Genomic DNA, 22,923 nt, shown 5'->3' with positions numbered 1-22,923 from the left:
TCTAAAAGTTGTGTATTCGTACCATTTTCATGGTTTTTGTGTTTGTGTTTTAATTGTGTTATTGACGAGTTGCAAGCTTTGAAAACGTTGTCTTCGCAACAAAACATGTAAGCTGATGAGCAATGTTAATCGTTGGACTATTTTATGGAGGTATGTAAAACCCATTATTGTCTGATTCAACACAGTTTTTGAAAAAAGGAAACAGATGTGTAACTAAACCAAAACTGAAAAAAGTTAAAAACATTTAATATTACTGACTTATCTTACAAACTAACCCACAGATTTCTGTTATCACAGATACATTCGCTTTTTCATTTTTGATCAACTTGTTAAGTCAAGAAAGTATTTGAAACCAGCAAAACCTTTGATGTTCATTGTGTTAGATATGGCATCCTTGTACTGACTCAGAGGCAGAACCTTGTATCTCGGAGCTTTCAACTTCCCGTCTCTCATCAACTGGAACAGATCCTCAAACATTATCCGTTGTTCTTCAGAGTTTCTGTGCTCTTTGTGCCAGTTGGTCATCCAGAACCCGTGAAGAGAGATGTTCTTGAAAATGAATGCTGATGTTGGTACACTCACTGGTTCCCTGGACATTCCTCCTGTAATCAAATGAGACGGTTACAAATGTGCGAAGATTAGGCTTCTTTTCTTGTTTAGAAAAAAATGGGTCGGAAGCGTGCTGGGAACCTAGAGGTCCGTGGATCGAAACCAAGCTCTGCTACCTTTATTGAAGCATGTACTATTATCAATAGTAACGGTACTGGACTCATAAGGATTGTTAAGGCTCAATATAATCAATTAATAGATGTGTGCGACATTCTGAGGTGAATACTGAATAATAATAAACTTAAATTAATTGCCGAGCCAAACCACATCCATATCACAGCCATTTTGATGATCTAGTACTAATACATCTGATTTAATATAATAAAGATAAGAACCAGTAAAACTTCCACTCGCACCTTAAAAGTACGAGTGTGCTGAAATGTATAATTTACATATTAAGCTGATACAGTCAATCTATATATATAACAGTTCCCCAAACCCCTCAATCCCCCCTTTCTGAAAAAAATTAGAACATATTTTTAAATAACTAAATCTAAAGACAAATTATCCAATTCGACGACGACGTCCACACGGGTAGACTCCAGCACACAACTACTCATTTCATGGCCTTTCCTCCTCCTTCCCAAGTTCTCAAGCTATCAGCTGATTTACGGTATGAATCTTTTTTCTAAAACTAATTAAATACGTATACTTGATTAACACAATTTAGGTGGTTTGAGGGGAAGTTCCCCACTACTTTGTTTGCTTATTATATGTAGCAGCTGATTCGACATTTTGGCAGACCTCACCTGATGAGCTATTATTTTAATAGTTGGTAGGATGATCAAGTGGAGGGTAAAGCTTTCTTCCCCTAAAACAGCCAAAAATTTTTGAAAGGAGCATAGTAGCACTATATTTGCTTAGAAATGGAGGAAAGCCACAGATTGTCAAAGTAAATCATTTGAAGCTACTTAAGAAAAATATTGTGTCCCAAAGAACTTTGGGCGCATATAAGGTCAAGGCCTTTTAGAACGGACCAACTAGTTCAACAAAACTAAAATAGTCAGAACACTTCAGATTAAAGGTAGGCCTAATAGTTTAAATAATCAAAACAAAAAGCATGAAAAAAAAAAATAAAAAATAATAACCCGGGCACATGATTGTAAACTAGTGGTAGACCATTCAATCATAGGTTTGGGTTTTAAAATTCTTTTTAGTACAAACCACGAATTCTTGAACAGAACCGGTATGGATCATAAACATAAACAAATGATAGGCTACTGGCCCGAAAATAAACATAATTTAACAATGCTTAAAAGGAATTGTCGATATCATATATGTTAATACTATTAGTATAGGATTTGGGCCAGCAACGTCATTTGTTTAATGTTTAGAATCAAGAATCAAGATCTTTATGATCCATACCGGTTCTGTTCAAGTATTCAAGGTACAAACTGAAATAACCAAATAACATAACATAATGTTTGAAGTATTGTATGTATTGAACTATCCTCCATATTTTTTTACTATGGTACTTTTGTTTTGTTTTCAACACAACCACCCTAGCTTGAGCATTGTAAAAAGAAATGTGTTTTTAACCCATTAGTTAAACACGTTAACCCTTCCCGGACGGGCAAAATTGTGACATAGAACGGGAAAAAATTACAGGAAAAAATAAAAATTATTTTCCCTTATTTGTGTTTTGTTATACAAGTATACATAAAATAAACACAATGGAACACTTCATACTGTCAAAATAATTTTGTACTCGTTTTTAACTATGCGGATATATCCGCTACCCGTCCGTGGATGAGTAGAAAAGCAGCGGATATATCCTTTATTGCCAAAGACTTAGGCATCTGCCTAATACTTTTGTTTTAATATCCGTCACCCGTCCGGGAAGGATTAAGTCTAACCATTAGTATTTTATAACTAGTACTAACCATATGTGACCATGACTCCGTTGTTATCCAGATTACGCAAGAGGGTCAGAGCATTCTTGCCTCCCACACAGTTCATCGCCAGTTTAGGCTTCTTCATGTTGTTTTTTGGGAAGAAATCTCTCTGCCTATAAAACCCCAAATTAAGGTAACTGTTATACTTAAGAGGGTTCCACCCGCCGGTTGGTTCCGCGTAAACATGGTCCTAGTGTTTAGCGACTTGAAATAAACTGAAATATTCACAAAGATTCAAACTATGCACTGGATGAACTGAAACGTCGTAATTGTTTTTTTTAGGTATTTACAAAATCATTGTGAAAATCTGTAAATTGGTCTTTTTTACATGTCATTTTAACATCTCTAAATAATAGTTAACAATTAATTTTTTCCCATCTATTGCAAGCTCTGGCATAAAGAGCACAAAAAACACACAATCATTGAAAAAAAAAAATAGTTTTAAAACTTTGATATCTTTTACAATGGAGGCATGTTCAATTATGAACTATATTTCAATCAATAGGCCTATAGGCCTAATTCTGCATTGAAGTTCAGGCTGCCGGGTATACTTTTCTTTGAAATGGCGACCATACAAAGTAGGTATTTTAAGCCAAGTATGAATGGAGATGAGTGTAGGATGAGTGGCGCGATCTTGTAGTCTTGCTAGTCTTGTTAGTGACTAAGGCCGACATATTCCTTAGACACAGCTGTTAATTAATAGCCCATGTAGAATAGGTAGAACCTAGCCTACATGTAGTTTTAAAAATCAGTGATTAAAAATATCAAGAACCTAAAAAATAAACTGTTTAAGGGTAATGATACAAATCCTATAAAGGCAAATGAAATTATTTAAGGATCTAAAGACAACGCAAAACAGGTATATGGTAGGCCAATGGAATGATGTAGGCCTACAATTATTATTTTCACATTAGCCTATTAAGTTTTAGCCTCCTGGTCGCATGAAGTTTCGGGAATATTACAGTCGGCTAGTTTCAACTCACCTAAAATTCATCATCAAGCCAGTACAAGAAGTATTCTTGTCATGTTCTTGTTCATCATGCCCCAGTACTGGTACTAGATGTTCTTCAACTGAAGCAACAAGAAGATACAGGCTGGACCAAAGTTCTAGGCGTCTGGCGGACGCATGCGCATTAATTTGCTGTGTTAATTCCCCATCTGTCAAAACTTGGGCTAACATATGATTAAATGCAAATTCGTTATTACGCATGCGTCAGCGAGACGCCTAGAACTTTGGTCCGGCCTGTATCTTGTACTGATCTAATAATGACTCTGACTGATGTGAGTTGAAATTTGTTTCAACAATGTTTCTAGATAGCATGAATTTGGGGATTTACACCGATTTGTAGAACAGTTATAGAGTTTAATTCAAGGGAGTTGTCAAATGCTTAAAAACTTCTATTTCCTGCATTGAAAAAATATAATAAAACACTCACTTCTCCAGTTCCTCCTCAGTAAGCACATGATCAGCTCCAAGCTCCAGCAAGTACGAGCGCAAGTCTGCAATGTCTGGCCGGTCCCGCACTACTGATACGCTAGTGAGGCCCCAAGCCCGCGCAAGTTGTATCACGTTCTGTCCTACCGCACTGTTACCACCGTTCTGCAGCACTATGTCACCAGGCCTCAGAGTTGCAAAGTCTTTCAACATGCGATACGCAGTGCCAGGGTTTGAGGTGACAGCTGCGACTTCAGCCAGGCCTAGGTCTTTTGGTACCTGCGAATTTAGATTTACATTGTAGAGACTCGGTATCTGTTTAATCTTATTTTAATGAATAAAACGAAACTGATTCAAAGAAAAATAGTTTTTAAGTTTAGTAGTATTTTAATATTTTATAATCTGGGATTAATTTGCAAATTACTTAAGGACCTACACTGGATGATTTTATTTCAATAAATGGGCTTAAATAAAATACTTTGAGTTAGTAAAAGGTTTTGCAGTAAGTTATTTTAAATCCCTTTATTTTGAATTTGTAAATTTTTGCTAACAGTATCTTGAATATAACGCAAATATTGCATAAGTTAATCCCAAACAACAAATAGAAAGGATGACCAAAACATGAATAAAGTATACGTAGGCTAGCATGCAAAAACACTACCTACCTAATTATTGGTGTCAGATTTCATTGGCACTTCTTGACAGCAGGATCTCGTTGGAGACCTTTATTTACTGACTTGTCTTGCTATTAAGAAGATAATTTGCACAGTTTACCTAATGTTAACTAGGTATCCTTTACACAATGTGACGCAGTTTTTTCTTGACCTTGTAATTGTTTAAAAAAATGTTGTGACTTAAATTATTAATGTATGTACCAAGGAGAAAGATGTATTAATTAAGAACAAAAATTAGTAGGCTTAATTTAACAATGATTACCTTGAACACATCAGATTCACTAACAACAGAATGAGTCCTCCATGTGCCAAAAGGTTGTTTGTTAGGAATGACTCGATCTCCCAATTTGATGTTCTTGGCCTCAGGCCCGACTGCAATTACCTCCGCAATACCCTCGCTGCCAGGAACACCTGGGAGACTTGGTTTGATTGGATATACACCTTGAACTGTGTTAATATCCGCAGGATTTACAGGAGCTAAGAGAAACTTCAGTGTCACCTGAAAAAACGGGTGCAAAGAGGAATGTAATTCCTTTAACTTAGGTTGACATAAACTTATTTCAATCATTTAATAATAACTTACATAAAGGCTAGATGCTTTAAGAGTTCGCCACACAATCATTAAGTTACAATAGAGCAGAGGGGTGACTCAACACAGGGATGAGAGTTTTGTACCTTTTATTTAGGTCTATTAAATTATATGAAATGTTAAAAAAACCGGAGAGGTGTTAACATTTGTAGGCCTGCTATAGGCTTACTGCAGTTAATTTAAGTTGGAATTGGAAGTAGCTTACTCCAAGATAATGACCTAAACATATTACAGGCTAGGCTACTCCAAACATTTCCAAAAGTTTAATTTCTAGGATTCTAGAAAGCCAATTACAGTAAAATTATATTGATTAATTAGACTAATTACAAAACGTTGTAGGGGCTTAGCCCAGGGAATTCTAGTTGTTTGTTTTTGAAAGTACATTTTTCTTTAGTCCTAACGAGGAAGTATTAAGCAAGGCTAACAACAACTTTCATACCTGATCTTTGACCGGTTCTTCGTAAGTACATTCTACAAGATTCAAAACCTTGCTCGGATCTCCAAATTCTTTCAATTCAATCTTCTGAGCTTTGATTGACATGTAGCGTGGTTGATGTAACATAGAGGCCGTAACAAGTTTTCCAATAAAGTTCTGATTAACTACATTATTGATAACAAACAAAGACATAACCTTGTTTAAATGGTTTGCCATTTTATGTTGGAGTTTGGACGTTTGTTGAAGTGGTGTAATGTGTTGAATCACAGATAATATATTAACCCAATTATCTGTGGTTGAATTCAAGGGTTGATTTTATTTACGTTTACGTTTACTTACTATTTGACAGTTGAAGTTGAAACTTTTTTCGATGGTCAACAAACAGCTGCAAACCATAGTCTGCTACTGCTTGCTTCACTAAATCAGCTGAAAGAAATTAGATATGGCATTGACTTGATTTTTTAGTCAAATAAAAATCAATGTGTCTAGTCAGCTGTGTTAGGTCAAATAATCAGTGAATCACTTCACTGATTCGTCGAAAGTAAACCACGGCTGCTAAAGGCGGCCGTGAAGTAGACTGATATAATGTCATTTATATGAAGTAAGATACAAATATACGCTTTAGTAATTTACCAATATGTACTGTACAATTTTATTTCATTTTATAAAAATGCATATTAAAACTGGGGAATACAGTTTTTTTATGACAAGCTGGTAAGTTGTTATAGTATTGAAATTATTTTCATAAACAAGTAAACTACAACAGTTTTCTTTTACTCCATAAGAATAACATGAGCATTAAAATGTAGTTTTTTCTCTGTTACTTTTAATTGTATATCACTTCTAAATACAAATTTATGAGTTTTTAAGCACTAAACTATTGCTGTAATGAGAATTGGACATTTCCATGCTTTAAGGGAAACATTATAGAAAAAATCAAATTTCGCAAATTAAAAAAACTGTTTAAATATCTTGTTGAAATGAAAATGAAATGAAATGAAATGAAATGAAAATGAAATGAAATGAAAAATTCTTTATTTTACCAGGCAAAGTTAGGGCCACATGGCCCTCTCTTACACTTAACCTGACAAACTTAAATAAAAATACAATGACATTTCTTAGGTAATATAAAAACACATATTAACACATCAAGTACAAGTTAACAAAAATTCAATCTATTTAACTAATTAACTAATTAAAAAAAAATAGTAATTATTATAAATTAATAGAATATACAACAGAAAAAACTTTCACACTCTCACACGCATACGCACCAGTAATCGCGCAAAGACGCAGAAGCCCTAGGACACGCCAGCCGAGACCATTTGCTCAAAGTAGAGATTTTTTAGTGCTTTTTTTTTAGTGTTTTTCTTGTTGCCATATGGTTCAAGATTCAAGATTAATTTCTGCCACTAAGCAGAAGCTATAGCTATAGTTAAAGGTAACCGTGGCTGTATACAATAGGCTTTGCTTTATCTAACATAATATTGAACTTAAATTAATATTTCAGCCTTTTCCTGAAAAATAAGACATATAAAATAATTGATTGCAAAACCAAACCAAACACCAATTAACCAAAAATCTGTTAAAACTGCACACAGCAAACCATTGAAAAAATATGATGGTTCTTGCTGGTTCACGAACTCATTCAAGTATATGAATATGATCGTGTGATCAAAGAATTCAGATAGATGGATAAGCTTACATTAAAATGTAGATATATGCTCGCTCTACACCTACACCTAAGCCAAATACAGTAGGCTACCATCAAATTCGGACAAAATTACAAAAACCGTGCTATATCTACGGTAACAGCTACTTCCCTATAGGGAAATTCGCTATAATTGATCCCAAAATGGTGTTTTAATACTTTTAATTGAAATGGCGACCATACAAAGTTGGTATTTTAAACCTAGTATGAATGGAGATGAGTGTGTAGGATGACGAGTGGCGCGATCTTGTAGTCTTGTTAGTGACTAAGTCCAACATATTCCCCCTTAGACCCATCTGATAATTTTAATAGCCCATACAGCTAATGGCAACTAAGGGGCCTACAACTAAGGGGCCTACTAAGGGGATTCCGAACACAATTTTTTCCTTGGTATTAACGTATTGGTCTAATTATTAGGATAGTACTGCGGAAAGTCGTAGTACTCACTAGTGCGGACGTTAATCCACACTAGGGAGTATAATATGTGACAATATAGCCTATCGCTATTGAGTTACTACGACGGCGCTGAAGGGCCACCAACTGTTAAAAAAATTTTGTCTTAATCTCTGAGTTAAAACTTAGAATTCTGAGTTTAAAGTCAGAATATAACGAGTGGGCGTTCCACTCTGAGATTAAAGTCAGAATTCAACTAGTGGGCGTTCCTCTCTGTGAAAGGAGTTAGAATTCTGAGATTAAAGTCAGAATTGAATTGTGGGCGTTCCTCTCTGAGAAAAAAGTCAGAATATAACTAGTGGGCGTTCAACTCTTAAGTCAGAATTGAACTGTGGGCGTTCCTCTCTTATTGCAACGATATTATCAGCATATCGATGCTATCATCCCTACTATCTTAGACAAAAGAAATAATATAAATTTCATTTCTGTTGTCTATTCTACTGTGTTCTTCTACTTGCAACGTTGCCAATTCTACCAGGCCGCGGCCTGGGGTTAAAGGTGGCCTTGAGAAGAGTAGAGTAGTAGAGACTAGAGACTAGATAGAGTCAAGTCCAATTCTTACGTTAATCTCAGAGATGAACGCCCACAATTCAATTCTGACTTAAATCTCAGAATTCTAACTCCTTTCACAGAGAGGAACGCCCACTTGTTAAATTCTGACTTTAATCTCAGAGGGGAACGCCCACTAGTTGAATTCTGACTTTAATCTCAGAGTGGAACGCCCACTTGTTATATTCTTACTTTAAACTCAGAATTCTATGTTTTTTCTCAGAGATTAAGAAAAATATTTTTTTATAGTTGGTGGCCCTTCAGCGCCGTCGTAAGTTACAAAGTGTTTCTGACAAGGTCAATTAATTGTAATCAGTGATTATTCAACGACCAATTAAGTACTTGACGACTTGACTTGAATGCCTGCGTTCTTGTGAGTTAGAAAAACGCTAGCAGAAAGAAATGAGAGAGGAGAATAAAAACCAACATTTTACTTTACAATAAAAAATAAACATTTTTGTTGATTTGTTATGTGTGTGAAACATGTGTCCGACGATAACAAAACGTTAATTTTAGTATTTTATTAGCGTTCTTTATCAGTTCGATCTAAAATTGGTAATACGATATTCTGTATTTCAAATTTTAAAATTTACAGTAAATCATCAAAAATGATAGAATGCAAAATAGGTTTCATTGGGGCAGGAAACATGACTAAGGCAATTGTTTCTGGAATGCTGGATTCTGGTAAGGATAGGATGCATTAAAGCAGTGATTTCTGATAAAAATTATCAAGGGTGATTACTTTTAAATCATCCAATTAATAAATTAGGGATTCTTTAACTCATGTCGGGTACAGTTTCTTAACTGGGCTATGCTAATATCAATTGAAACTATCGATTCGATTAGTAAACCTTCGTGCGATTTTTTCACCATCAGCAAGTTTGGTTGGTTAGGTTAGGTTATGATAGTTTAATTTTATAATAGAAATATTTAAAAATATCAGTTATTAATCAATATTTTCAATTCGATAGTTTCAATCGATATTAGCATAGCCCAGTTAAGAAACTGTACCCCATGTCCTTCGTCTGTTACGTTAGACCCATTCAATTAATATATTTGTGTTTTCAGGGATAGTGAAACCAAACTTAATTATAGTCTCAGCGCCCTCAAAAACAAATTTTCCATTTTGGGAAGAAAAAGGAATTGCTACTACTCATTCTAATGGTAAGTTAGTTATACACATTGTACTATAGCCTTAGAATTCAAAGAGTAACTTTAAATTTGAAGGATTATAAACTTTAAGATGGGTCTAGATCGCTGAAATCTAAATGAGCAATCGGCTGGATTTTGTGCCATCTCTCTGCAATTTCTAACTCTCAATATACTCAGGTCATCGTCCACTTCCGTTTCTGAGTCCATTGAGCATTTCTAAGTCTGTATCCTGTATTTCCATCCAATCTCCGAGACAAATGTGTAGCAATGTTCTTTTGACAGGGTGAGGTTGCTAACCTCACACCCAACCCCCATCCTGGGGGACTAGGAGTTTGTTTAGAGTCCTCTTTTCCTAGGTCAAATGCTTCCACCACAGCTTCCAGACCCCGATCTGGCCATGGTTTAATTTCAGAGTTTCCTTCTCCTAGCCTTTGGGTACCCAAACCCTATCGTATACTCTAAGTCTACGAGGTGTATACTTAGAGTACTAGTCCTAATTCTTAATTATTTTTTCAGCTGAAGTGGTGAATAAATGTGATGTGATAATGCTTGGAATAAAACCTCAGTATTTAGACGAAGCAATCAAAAGCTTTGACCCTGTTCCAAACAATAAACTTTACATATCGATTCTTGTGGGGATTACTATCGAAACTTTGAATGATGTAAGTTTTCTTCAATCATATTTCACATCTTAACATAGCTATATAAGCCATATAATGATCATTGTTATGATATCCAATACCGGTTCCACTCCTTAAAGGTATATTGGTATTACTTTTCAGCTTGCAACAGATACATTTTTCAACACGTTTGATACAAGTCTAGATTTAAAACATTCCTTCAATTGTTATTATAAAATTTCATTTATACTTAAATTTTACCCTTAAAATGTTATAGAAATATTAACTCTTGAAGTTTATAAACCAATCTTTAAATGTTTTTTTTGTTGGTTTTTTAATGATATTTCTTTGCTTGTACTGTAACCACTGGCAAAATTCATACATTGACCGATAGTTAACAATGTTAAATAAACCAGGACGATTTCCATTTACAGAAACTGCGGACACAATTTAGGTTCACTGAAGCTGGTCCAGAGCCTTGGCGTATCGTCAGAGTTATTCCTAACACGCCAATCATGGTTGGGGCGGGGGCCACAGGTTAGTTTAATATTATTTATTATACTATTAACTACCTCCTTATCTTCATGACGTACCAAAATTAATTACCTTTTCTAGGTGTGACCATCAAATTCATTTAGTTTGCAATTTTTCACAGCGTATGCAGTGAGTGAGGGAGCCAGAGCTGAGGATAGTGAACTAGTCAAGACAATATTTTCTGCCGGAGGTCTGTGTGAGATTGTGCCAGAACGGCTGTTGAACCCAGTTGGAGCTCTGGCCGGGAGTGGTCCTGCTTATGTAAGATTTTGAAACTGACAATACAAACTCCAAATATCCAAATTCCAGCTCCCTGGTTATTCAAATCGCTTATAGAAAGAAGTTTAAAACCATAAAACTACAGTAGGCCTATTGTGATTTATTACTAAAGAAGGCAGAAGGCCTATAATCTGACATAATATCTGGCATAATCTGGCCTATATCTGTACATAACCTTGAAAATCTCCTGCTGTTGTGTGGACTTCAATATCGTTTCCGTGGTCACAGAAACATCGCATCACATCGTCTTTTGAGATTTCGCCAAAATCCTGAACATCCCTCGCAGTCTGGTAGACCATCATCACCAATGTGTGACACAGAAAATTCATCATCTTCTTCGGCAATTATGGCAAAAGCGTACACTTTTTTATCACGTAACACTCACAAACGCGTTCTGCTGTCACAATTATTGTTAAAGCTCTGCTTGATTTGGCATATTTTCTATAAATCGCTTGAATTACGTTAAAAATCCAATCATCCAAATTTTTATTATTTGAGTGTGATACGTGGCAATAGATTTGGATGGTTGGAGTTCTAAGGTACAGTAGTATGGTTCCTCAACACAGTTTTGTGCAGGATCGTACACTCACATAAGAAATTAATTATTGTACACATGTACCTATAATACGCAAGCTGTTTCTTTTTTATATTTAATCACAGCATTGCTTCAACAAGCATAAAATAACAATGTTAAACTGTGTTGAGTGTTGAATGCCCATAACAGCAAGGGTTAAGTAGGGTACACAGAAAAGTAGGGGATGCATTCATTGGTTTAAATAAAATCTGTGTCTGGCGAGACCAGATAGAAGTTGTAGTTCTTGAGGGAGCCACTCGTTAACTGCCTCTCTCATGATCTCTAATGTTCCCCCTCTCATATTTATCCTCCTCTTGCTGGTGGGATCCCTTCCCATTAGTGCATGGCTTGTGTTTGTGGATTTGAAAACTGTGCTATCAATTGTCTGAAAATTAAATCTTCAAATGATAACCGAACTATACTGTTTACAATATTAAGGTGTTTGTTCTTAGTGTAGTTTTAGTGATTTAGCCTAATAAAAAATGTACAACCCTGTTAGGCCTAAATGTAGACATAGCCTACCTGGATTGTTTCCACACTTTCTATACTTTGTGTTGAAGATTTCTATTTCATTTTAAAAGAAATAATAGAAAGCTTTGGAACGTATGTTATACAGTAGACTCCCTCTTATCCGAACACCTTTTAACCGGACATCGGTTTTACCGGACTACACTCGCCAGAAATTACATCTCTTTAACCAGACAATTTTTATCAGCACATTGGAATAACCGGACTAGATCAGTAGGAAGTGGGTGGTACTGAAACGACTGTTCTCGTGGGAAAGATTTGAAACCAGTGATCACGTGTGTAAATACAATGCTCTCCTAAATTTAAGTCAAATACTTTATACATACAGTATGCATTTAAATGGTCCGTTTTAACGAGTTTTTGGGGACGTCGGTTTAACCGGAAAAACCGTTATCCGGACTGGTAAAACCTCCGGTCTACTGTAGGTTAAATCAATATTATTGACATGAAACTGGTCTTAATACTGTACTTATTTGACAACTTGAGTGTTTCATTCTAATGTTGTTAGGTATACTTGATGATAGAAGCCCTCTCTGATGGGGCGGTAAAGATGGGAGTGCCGCGAGCCCTGGCCACTCAGCTGGCCAGTCAAACACTGCTGGGTGCCGCCAAGATGGTGCAGATGACAGGAAAACATCCTGGACAACTCAAAGACGAGGTTTGCTCTCCAGGTGGCACCACCATCACTGGTATACACGTGTTAGAGAGGTCAGGAGTGAGGTGGGTATTAGCTTTGACTGTTATAGACTGAAGTAGACTAGCTGCTGTAGCCAAGTTTTTATTAAATGGTTTTTTCATTATTTTGTATAAAATAGTATTGGCAAACTATGACACATACTTTCTCACATTAGTCTGACATTGAAATTTAACATTCTGCTACTTTGACAAGCAAAATAATTATCCTGGTTAGGGGGAGGGAGTAACATTGATTGTGTTTAAAGTATACCTTGTTTATTATACTAGTTTAGAACTGTTTTTCAGAGTCAATTATTTATTTATCGGTCACCTTAACGGTGGTTGAAATAAAGGTATACATTTTCAACAGGTTTTTAAACATTACCTGTTTGTTTCCAGGGCTGCTCTCATAGGTGCAGTTGAAGCAGCTACAAATCGCTCTTTTGAGCTAGGAAATAAGTAGGCCTAAATACTCAAATATAAAATGTTCCTTGAGTTATAGTCCACACTGAGGAAACAAGATGTTAGCTTCCATAAAGTAAATCAATAACTTCCAGTGTTCAGCTTCCCTTAGTGGAATGTATTTTTTAATAAAAAAAATTAACATTTCTTATTATTGTTTTCAGTTGAGATTACATAAGTATTGAGCTCAAGCATTTAAGCCTACCTTCATTTCTCAAATTGTATCTTATTTTGTTATATACTTTTTCTGTTGTTTAATTTTTCAATTTTTGTTAAGTGACTGTGTGTTGTTACTTTTTGTTAACAGTGCTTCCATAGTATGTAAGAAAACTTTGTTATGCATTTTTAATTTTTAAGTGTGTAAACACAAGCAATTTTCACAGCAATATTTGTGCATTTTGCAATATTTTGATTATGTGCAATATACCCAGCTAGGATCAAGAAACAGTTTAATTCTCATAGATGGGAAAATAAGCTTGAGGAAAATTAAGCCCATAAATCATATAATGAAATGAAAAAATAATATAAAATAAATACAAACATAAATGTGATTATATACCAGGCTTGAAATAAGCCTAATTTTCCATCACTTTAATCAGTCAAAAGATTAATACTCTTGGTGGGTGACAACTCTGTTGTATTTGAATAGGCAAATGCTAAAGAAGTGTGATTGGAGAGGGCCTTGTAAGCTTTAGTTTATTTCTGACAGATCTAAATTAAAGAATTGTCTGTTTGGGATACTGTCTTAGATTTTGTATTTTTATCGTTCTGCCAAAACTTTTTATTCAGAAACTTCCATATTTGTAGCAATACTGCCATTGATTGATTTTCATTCATAAGATCAGTGTACGTAGAAGACTGCCTTGAAAATTCAATGAGACTCGAGGGCCCTGGTAGTGGAAGTTGGGGGGGGTGAAATTCGAAAAAAGGAAATACAACCGAGGAAGGAGGATCTGTTGAAATTAAGTTCTCAGTAGGATTGGAAAAGGGACCAACCATTTACGGGTGCCAGATTGCTCAAGGTGCACAACGGGTACCACAATCATAACTGATTGTTGGAAACCCTACGAGCATCTGGCAGTGTTACCACTTTAACACTTGTGACTGTAAACAAAAAACGCAAGGATTCCTAACCCGAAATTATTAAAAGAGTTGAAAAATACACAATGAAAAATACATGCAAGCAATATGTGTTTTAAGTACAATAAATTGTTTTTTAATATTGAGGTACGATTTTTTTACTTCACCTTGTTCAAGACCAAGTTAGTTTATGAATTGAAAACAAAGCTAGCCCTCATGAATAAATATACGAGTCTATTGTCCAATTATTGTAATAGTACAGAATCTAAATAAAAGTCAAGTAACCATGATCTAAATTTTATGTTGTTTTAATTTTCTAAGCTTCTGTGTTATTGTATGGTCAATGCAATGGAGGAACTTGTTATGTTGACAGTTTTATCTGAATAATTAAAATATTTTAAAACTACCTTAAATTTCATTGGTATCCTAATTGATACTGCACCAAAAACCTACCTGTTAAATAATATTTTCAATAATATTCATTTGAATAAATATTGGCACAGTCATTTGTTAAGGTGAAAACATATTGATAAAAAGGCATAGTGTAAAATTTGCAGTTTCAATAAAGGTAATTGACATTTTGCCACATTTAAAAAATCATAAACCTTAGTCATAAAATAGAGGTTTGATTAAAAAATATATACTTTGGAGTTGTACTTTTAATCAATTATGTGGAAAACTTTTTACATTAAATATAATGATATAAAAACCACTAAGATTTTTCTGTGACAATATGTTTCTTTCTTTCTGGCACAAAAGGAACTGTTCCAGGCTTGGAATGGGTACGGCGGTTGGCTTCTCTGTAACAGAAAAATAAACGAATTAGCTAATGATAATCACTGCAAAACATTTATTTATAAAAATACAGAGTAGCTATTCTTAGCTTGTTAATCACTATAGCAAATATGTTTCGGTAGACTAACACCCTCTTTTACATTACGTAAATCAACATTCCATCTATATGGACACGCTGTGGGCAATTTCTTTTTACTGAAAAACAACATAGTTGGATGAGCCAATCACAGAGAGTGATACAGCATTAAACCTTAAACCCAAAACAGCAAACCTGCAGACTAAGTGAATTTCCATTTGTCTGATTGGATTTTTATTCAAATATTTCCATAAACATGACAGATTTATTCTCTATGTAAATAGCATTAGGTTGGACAAGTACTTGGATTTGCTGCCACAGGGAAGAAAAAAAGAGTTTTTTTAATCTTTATAGTATAGCATGAAATGAATAAATTTGCCAATTTTGAAAAAAGCTAAGTACAACACTAACAGTTAATTTTCTCCAGAACCTTTAATTTTTCAACCAACGCTTCAATGTGCTTGTTCATAAATTAAGGGTAAAAAAAAAATAATAATAATTTTTGAAAATTTAAACACCCTGATCCCATGACCCAATCTTGCTGGTTCGCAAACTTATTCAAGTTTATTTTGCCCTACCTATTAATGCAAAATTTCTTAAAAATCAAACTAAAATTAGGCCTACTTGAGTTTTTGTGTTCATGGACACATTCATGACAACTTTAATGAATTATGTTTTTGGCCTCTGGAAAAAGTAAATCGGTCTAGGTCTTCCCGCGCCACCACCAACCTACAGTAGGCTACCTTCCATATATAAGCTACTTATCTTACATTAGTGAATAATTTCTAGCTCAATTTTTGATGTGATGTTTGATATGAAAAAAGTGGATGTTGTGTTTTAGTTTAAAATAATAAGATCTTTCGGTTTGGCTTTGTTAAAAAGTTGGCGCATGTGGCAGAAACTAGTAATTTAGATCAGTGTACTATTTGGTGGCTTAAATCAATTGTGCATTTTCATTCCAAAACTGGCGACAACTTAAAACATATCGGACGTCTAGTTCTGCCCACAGTTAACGTCATTATTCATACGGAGATATGCTATGACAACGTACTATAACAGTTTCAGTATACATACTTTCTCTTTGTTTTGTCCCGGATGGTGCGCTGCTCTCTCTGAGCATTGTAGATGTGTTTGGGCACTTGTCTGTGTCGAGCTATCCTCCTAATCTGTGGATGGTTGGCAAACTTCTTCTTCAACGCCTCGTTGTAATTCAGAGCTGCCCTTTCTCTGCCCATCAGCTGAATAAAAACCAAAATTAGGTTGAAACACATATGTAAAAGGTGTAACATAGAGCACAAGGACCTGGGTTTTTACGATATTTTTCTGAGAATAGCAGGCTTACCTGATTGGGAAATAGTCGAAACTAGTACGAGAAACACAAAACGTAAAGCACGGGTCACACTAGGCTGCTCGCCAGCCGCTGGTGATCAGCAGCTGGCACCAGCATCACCGGCTCACCAATCCAGGCTGGGTCAGCTCAGTGTCAGCTGAAAATTTTGTGGTCACATTAAGCTGACAGTAGCGGCTTCTTTCAATTCGCCGCTGTTTCCAGCCTAGTGTGACCTGTGCTTAAGAATATTCACTGTAACTGACACCATTTTCAACTAAGGAATGAATGAGTTGAAAAGGATAATTTAAACATAATAATAATAATAGACAGGAAAAATCTCTTAATTATTCTTCAAACCACATCAAAAGCTTTTTAGTGTTAAACATCAGAAATTTTACCAAGCAATGCTAATAAAAGGTAAAAGTAATGACAATGAGATTGTCATTCTTGGAAATAACATACCACGCCCAACTTTTCCGATGCCCTTGCTTTCCACAGTCGTATGTTCATCTCATCCGAGGAAGTGGCGATGTATTTGTTGTCCATTGTCCAAGCAACACTGGTTAGTCTCTGCATTCGCTTTGTGTGGTAAATGTCTCTTGAATGTCCCTGAAAATATCACAAACACATAGTTAAACTTTTTATTGTAAAAGTAAAACTAAATTTTTAAATGAATTAAATTGATTTGGATCTCATTACTCTTGTTGTTTTGACGGATGTAGCTTTGTAACATGCGCAGAGGAGAAAAGAAGATATATTAAAAATTGCATTTCTCACAACTCTTAAATTAATTTGATACTGATATTGAGTCTTCCCTTGATTGAAAGGTACAAATTGAAAGGTTTGACTTAATTGTATTGGATCGGTTTTCATATATCACCTGCACATCAATATTTTCCCCATACATCTGAATGAAATGGTAAATAAACATACTAAACAAATTGGGTAATAATAAACATAACCAAATATGAGAAAAAGATTTTCATGAATTTTTTTCTATAGAATTTTGACAGCTTTACCTTAGTGACTTCGTAAATGCGTACAGATTTGTCGTAACTGCCGGACACAAACTCTCGGCCAGTAGGAGCGTAGTCAACACAAGTAACAGCTGAGGTATGGTCCTTGTGTACATTCAAGGCCATCTTCAGATTACGACTGTCATATGTGTACAAGCTGAAAATAAACAGTATCAGCAAACTGACACATACTTTCTACCATCAGCCTGATATTAAAATTGAACATCCTACTGTATAAGGGAAAAACAATTAATGGGTAAGTGGCAAATAGCAAGGTAACTTGATGTTTTTTATGGGGAAATATTTTTGTCCAAGGATTAAAGGTCAGTTACAAACAAAATTTTAATAAAAGAATAGCTGTTTTTGTGCAAGTCAAATTTATGTTGTGGTTGTGGTGTTATGGGTTTTATAGGGAAATTACCATTAATAACCAAAATTAAATTAATTAAATTACTGAGGAAATATTGAAACTGTCTAATGCCTACATAGGCCCCACTTTTTGTATTCCTCTATCAAAAACATTTATTTAGCTGTTAACACAATCAGGCAATAGGCCGAGTCAAAGACCTACAAGTTAATGAATTTTTTTTTACAGTGTTATTAAACTTCTTCACAGAATAGCAGGGGTCGTCCAACAAGCAAGACTTGATTCCCTGTTGGAAAGTTTTTTTCTGGTAGCAGTTTCAGGCTAACTAGTAGGCTGAACTGGGTAGCAGTTTGGAGACTCTGCTACACCTAGGGACATCTAGATTTGAACCTTTTTTCGTAACATATTGATTCCTTGAACCTGCAGTTTGGTAGCCTATATTTTCCTATACAAATTTGTAACTGTCAGGATTTTTAATTATTTGAATAAAGTGCTCCAAGGGACCTACGCAAAGCTGCTTGCAGCCCAGAGTACTATTTACTCTAAATATAGGCCAGTGCTTACCATTAAAATCAATTATAAAACAAACTTACTTGTAGTCTTCATTGGCGCAGGTGAATGTAAACGCCTCCATCGGGTTCCATGCAAGCTGATTTGTCCGGAGGGCCATCGTCAGTTTACGTAGCGGTCCTGATTCTCTGGTGTCGTACAGAATTACGCTTCTATCACTGCCACACGCAGCTAGCAACAACAATCAAACCAATACATCAAATATTTGCACTCAACTTCAAATTTTAAAAAAACCTAGAAAAAGATAATTTTAGGTACCTAACTTGCAATGCTTAGAGAGCCCTGTCACTGGTTTTGCCCCATTGTATTCATATCAAATCAAATTATCTTTATTCACTTTACATTCTATATCGCCTACATGAATAGTGACCTCTAAAAAAATGGTTATATAGGCCTACAATTTAATCTAAAAGACTTAACTATACAATTTCACAATTATTTTAGAATGGATACTGTAGTTATTACATTTTTTATTTAGAAACTCGTCCATACTATAGTGAGCCAGATTAATTTAGAATTTCTTCAAAAAATGATTGTATCACGTTACCTAAAAGATAAGTCTCGACAGGATTGAAGGCTAAGTAGTTGAGAGAGTCCACATCCCAAGTGAGTGTTCTGATTGGTTCGCTACGAGACTCTTCCCACAGCTGACAAGTGTCTCCGCAAGTGGCGAACTTGTCTCCGTCCTGACTGAAGCTGATACTCAACAACACGCTCTACAACCAACAATATGGTTTAGCAGTTTACAGTACTTTAATAGATTGATCTAGGTACATTAATTTATACTAGGCATACAGTATGCATCAACGTAGGCACATCTGCCAACAAACTATCTGACTTTTCGATTGAGTTTGTTTTCTGATCAAGTTTCTTAATCAACATTTTAATTGGGTTTGCAAACCAAGGATTTTATAAAAAATACTTTACTTTTTAATATGAATTCTAACATTGGCCTAGGCTAACTTACACACTTTAAGGATATGAAATTCTGTAATAAACCCTTGTACCTATATATTTGTTGGAATATTAACATTAACCTATAACAAACAGATTTAGGTTTAGATTGCCTCGTCAGGCAAACTTTGTTATACAGGTAGCCTATTTTCTTATTTATTCTTTTATACTGTATAAGCTAGTTTAAATACTCTGTGCATGTTAACTTTACATTTGTCTGCATTTGCAAACGTTTGGCATGATTTTCATGATTTGCGTTATAGGCCTATTTTATTGTAAGTTGCATGACAAGATCTACTACACTGAATGTGTTGAAAGATCAATAAAGAATTTGAATCCGAACAAAATATTTTCAATTGAAATCTCCCTCTATATACATACAGGGTGAATTTTAAATGAGTTCCCCCCCTACTTTTTTTCACACTTCTTAAGATATCATCTCCGGACCACATCAGATCATTGTTGAGTAGTAAGTACTTCATTTTGACTGGGTATACATTTTTGGCCACCATCTTGGATCCGCCATATTGGATACAAAGTTTTTTTTTTCAAATGTAAAGGTAGGGTTGTGACCCATCATTTCAAACTATAATTTTATGCTGATTACAATGCCGCAATTAGTTTAAAAAAATCTTGATCCGTTCTAAAGTTATGAGGACTTTTTATAACTTTATTTTTAGCCAATTTTAACATTGTGCATTAAAAAAATAAGACCATAATCTCATAATAGTGCTAGATAAAGATAAGTATACACCACCATTCATTGTTGACATATTTTTACTTGGTTATGACGGAATGAAGTACTTACTACTCAACAATGATCTGACGTGGTCCGGAGATGATATCTTAAGAAGTGTGGAAAAAAGTAGGGGGGGGAACTCATTTAAAATTCACCCTGTATAACCTACCGGTAGGCCTCTATTTTATAGGTACTCGAAATGGTTGAAATGTTTGCATAAACAGAATATTTAGCCCGATATTTGTAGATTATGTAGATATTTAAACTATTACAAAAACTGTGTTGCGTACACAATATAAGTTTGGAAGCTACACAGCTTATGAAACTATTCATTCCGTTAAACAGAGAGTATTTCAACCTATTTGTTTCTCACCTTACTAATTATAGTACTGATATTCTCTTCGTTACTTTCAAAGTCAATATCTGTATTCCATATTTTGATGGTCTTGTCATCTCCGATAGACAGCAAATGAGTACCGTCAGAGTTGAAGGTAAGTCCCCTGACACAACCGTCATGTGCTTGGATAGTGCGAGCACACTGCCTCTGAGATAAGTCCCACAGACGAACCTGACGTGAAAAGATGAATGTTAAGTTGTCTAATGACCAAACTAGATTGTCAAGGTTAAAGACAAATTACCAAGTTAGGTATTTATTAATAATTATGGCCTAAGAATCAAGAAGATTAACTTGATTGCCATTAACTTAAGATTGCCATTAACTTACATAATGTATCGTTAAAATAGGCATTGAGGGGAATGAAACATACATTCCAAATAAGTTGAGCTATCAATACCTGTTAATCCAGCTATGCTTGCTTGAATTCACTTAATTCTATTTTAATGTGGATGTCGGTCACATTTTTAAACAAGGGGGATTTGAAGTGTCACACAAACGTATAACCCATCCCTCTTCATATAAAATAAACAATATAACTTAAGTACTTAATAGGTATCAAAATCTCAATAGGCCTAATTAATTTGGCCATTCAACAAGGCAATAGGCTATCTTATGTCACATTTCCATACAAAATGATCTAACTTACTTTTTTCCACTGAAATGTCTACTCGATAGCAGAGCCACCTTAAAAACAATAACTTAAGTTAGCCCAACTGTATTGATATGATACTGTATATTGATCAGTCTCTCACCTCTCCATTGAAATCTCCACTTGATAACAGAGCTAACTTGTTGGGATGTTTCTTCAAGCAACATATTGCATCTCTATGACCATCCAAATTTCCAATAAACGGTTTGGCAAAAACTCTCTCTAGCTTCACAGCATTCAGGGCTCGAACATACTCTCGTGGCGCCTCAAATGGATGAAGGCTGGGATCATAGTTCCTTGGAGCTTTAAACATAAAATAGGAATGAAATAGGTAGTAGGCCTAGTCCTAGCTTAGACTGAAATCTGTTAGCCTCTAGGGCCTATTTAAGTTTAACAGTAATACCAAAATCCCGGTCTGACAGGCCCTAGGGAATTTTCAAAAACGCATGTTGGCAACACTGTTTACCGTGCTTGGGAGATTCCATTCTCCCAATACCTTCCCCCTTTTCTTCCCCTACCTATTGATATATTGTTTGTTCATTTTGCATGGGTGCCGTGACCTTGACAGGTTGTCTGTTCATAACATGTCATTCTCAGAAGCCCAAAGTTAACTTAGTGTATTTTAAAGCGGGCTCTCACAGGCTGAGGGTTTAGGTTTGTGTGTTTCTAAGCGGGGTCCATTATTTTTCAAATGGAGTCTCATAGCCCCGGGGTTTCAGTATTAGTGTAATTTACAAAGTAGGTTTACCATCTCAATTAATTTAAAAGGGATAATTTATTTATTTATTTTTATTTATTTAAAAAAAGAGGTTGGCGGCCTCTTTTAACCTTGCATTTGCCCGTCCACATAGACTAAGCGCCCGTGCGTGGATCGTTTACAGCAAAGCAAGGAGTGAGCCGTTACAGTACAAAGGTGAACTGTACTGATAAAATGTTATCGGCAGTAACCAGGATCCGAACCCACGACATCGCTGCCTTGGGCCCGAAGTCCGCGACGCTACCGACTGAGCCACCGACTCACTAACATTCATTTCACATGCATTCACAATGGTTTAACTTGCCTAGTTTGGTAACTTGCAATAGGCTAAGTAAGTAACTGATAGGCTACAATAACAATTAAGTGGAGCCTGCACTCACCAATAGCCTATTAGGTAGGCCTACTTAAGTTATTCTCTGGAGATGGTTATAGGCCTATTACATAGCCTATATATTAGTAACTTATCAGGCACAAATAAATCTTATACATAGGCCTACCTTTAAAAATATCTGACTTGGTTTCTCTTAGGTAATGGTCAGGATTTCTAGTCAACACCTTTACTTTCATATTGACATAAAATAAGTTTAATCCTGTGGCACGAAATAAAAATATTAGGCCTAATTAAATATAAATCATGGTAGGGAAAACGATTGGAATCCAGTGATTGGATACCACAACAAATATGTTAAATTGTCAAAATCTTATAGCTACAGCATAGAACAAGGTCGGACTAGGCCTAGATGTGAGGTATTTTTTTATTATTAAATTAACCTAACCTAACAACCTAACAAACATTCACAACACCACAACTAGTCAACCACAGGTTTACAGGTTATGTTCTGTTAAGATGTTCGTTTCGTTTTTTTCATGATGCTTTGCGGTAGGCTTGGTTTTGGACCATGCAGCTGTTTTGCGTAGTTATACCAAATATATTTTTCCTACAGTCACCCGACAAAGTTGGCTTCCTTGTACTGTTGTACTGCTAATTGCTGCATATTTATACTTTGTCGTATGGTTT

At 35.3% G+C, this 22,923-nt stretch overlaps 3 protein-coding genes across 4 annotated transcripts; 1 reads left to right on the top strand and 2 right to left on the bottom strand.

The window, feature by feature from the left end:
- Positions 1 to 236: 236 nt before the first annotated feature.
- Positions 237 to 6,048, bottom strand: LOC128990268 (enoyl-[acyl-carrier-protein] reductase, mitochondrial-like). 2 transcript variants are annotated; one of them, XM_054412585.1, is made up of 5 exons: positions 5,978 to 6,048; positions 4,876 to 5,112; positions 3,941 to 4,218; positions 2,493 to 2,617; positions 237 to 602 (listed from the first exon to the last, which is right to left on the bottom strand). In XM_054412585.1, the coding sequence occupies exons 1-5, from the start codon at positions 6,032 to 6,034 to the stop codon at positions 322 to 324; spliced, it is 978 nt and encodes a 325-aa protein (XP_054268560.1). In that variant the 5' UTR covers positions 6,035 to 6,048; the 3' UTR covers positions 237 to 321. The 2 variants fall into 2 exon arrangements, with proteins under 2 accessions (XP_054268560.1, XP_054268559.1); XM_054412584.1 differs by lacking the exon at positions 5,978 to 6,048 and adding an exon at positions 5,642 to 5,922.
- Positions 6,049 to 8,844: 2,796 nt separating this feature from the next.
- On the top strand, positions 8,845 to 14,401 carry LOC128989908 (pyrroline-5-carboxylate reductase 3-like). The gene is made up of 7 exons (XM_054412036.1): positions 8,845 to 9,035; positions 9,420 to 9,515; positions 10,020 to 10,165; positions 10,558 to 10,660; positions 10,779 to 10,918; positions 12,547 to 12,758; positions 13,113 to 14,401. The coding sequence occupies exons 1-7, from the start codon at positions 8,960 to 8,962 to the stop codon at positions 13,174 to 13,176; spliced, it is 837 nt and encodes a 278-aa protein (XP_054268011.1). The 5' UTR covers positions 8,845 to 8,959; the 3' UTR covers positions 13,177 to 14,401.
- A 495-nt stretch (positions 14,402 to 14,896) lies between these two features.
- Positions 14,897 to 22,702, bottom strand: LOC128989730 (DDB1- and CUL4-associated factor 13-like). The gene is made up of 9 exons (XM_054411750.1): positions 22,403 to 22,702; positions 21,252 to 21,451; positions 20,476 to 20,670; positions 18,957 to 19,125; positions 18,433 to 18,580; positions 17,476 to 17,629; positions 16,919 to 17,065; positions 16,201 to 16,364; positions 14,897 to 15,055 (listed from the first exon to the last, which is right to left on the bottom strand). The coding sequence occupies exons 1-9, from the start codon at positions 22,470 to 22,472 to the stop codon at positions 14,968 to 14,970; spliced, it is 1,335 nt and encodes a 444-aa protein (XP_054267725.1). The 5' UTR covers positions 22,473 to 22,702; the 3' UTR covers positions 14,897 to 14,967.
- Positions 22,703 to 22,923: the final 221 nt, after the last annotated feature.

The sequence above is a fragment of the Macrosteles quadrilineatus genome, unplaced genomic scaffold (assembly GCF_028750875.1).
Source record: "Macrosteles quadrilineatus isolate MER2022 unplaced genomic scaffold, UCM_ALF_1.0 Scaffold_3__2_contigs__length_128488019, whole genome shotgun sequence".
Classification (NCBI taxonomy): domain Eukaryota; kingdom Metazoa; phylum Arthropoda; class Insecta; order Hemiptera; family Cicadellidae; genus Macrosteles; species Macrosteles quadrilineatus.
The sequence above is the reverse complement of the archived record's forward strand: the minus strand, read 5'-3'. Positions and strand labels throughout refer to the sequence as shown.

Coding starts and splice junctions, on each gene's coding strand:
- LOC128990268 (XM_054412584.1), bottom strand. CDS start 5,854: ATGGCAAACCATTTAAACAAGGTTATGTCTTTGTTTGTTATCAATAAT. Junction 2,618..3,940: donor ACTGAGGAGGAACTGGAGAA/GTGAGTGTTTTA, acceptor GGGGTTTTATAG/GCAGAGAGATTTCTTCCCAA. Junction 603..2,492: donor CGGAGTCATGGTCACATATG/GTTAGTACTAGT, acceptor ATTTGATTACAG/GAGGAATGTCCAGGGAACCA.
- LOC128989908 (XM_054412036.1), top strand. CDS start 8,960: ATGATAGAATGCAAAATAGGTTTCATTGGGGCAGGAAACATGACTAAG. Junction 10,661..10,778: donor GGTTGGGGCGGGGGCCACAG/GTTAGTTTAATA, acceptor AATTTTTCACAG/CGTATGCAGTGAGTGAGGGA. Junction 10,919..12,546: donor CCGGGAGTGGTCCTGCTTAT/GTAAGATTTTGA, acceptor TAATGTTGTTAG/GTATACTTGATGATAGAAGC.
- LOC128989730 (XM_054411750.1), bottom strand. CDS start 22,472: ATGAAAGTAAAGGTGTTGACTAGAAATCCTGACCATTACCTAAGAGAA. Junction 19,126..20,475: donor TCAGTACTATAATTAGTAAG/GTGAGAAACAAA, acceptor TGTTGGTTGTAG/AGCGTGTTGTTGAGTATCAG. Junction 16,365..16,918: donor CATCGGAAAAGTTGGGCGTG/GTATGTTATTTC, acceptor GTTTTTATTCAG/CTGATGGGCAGAGAAAGGGC.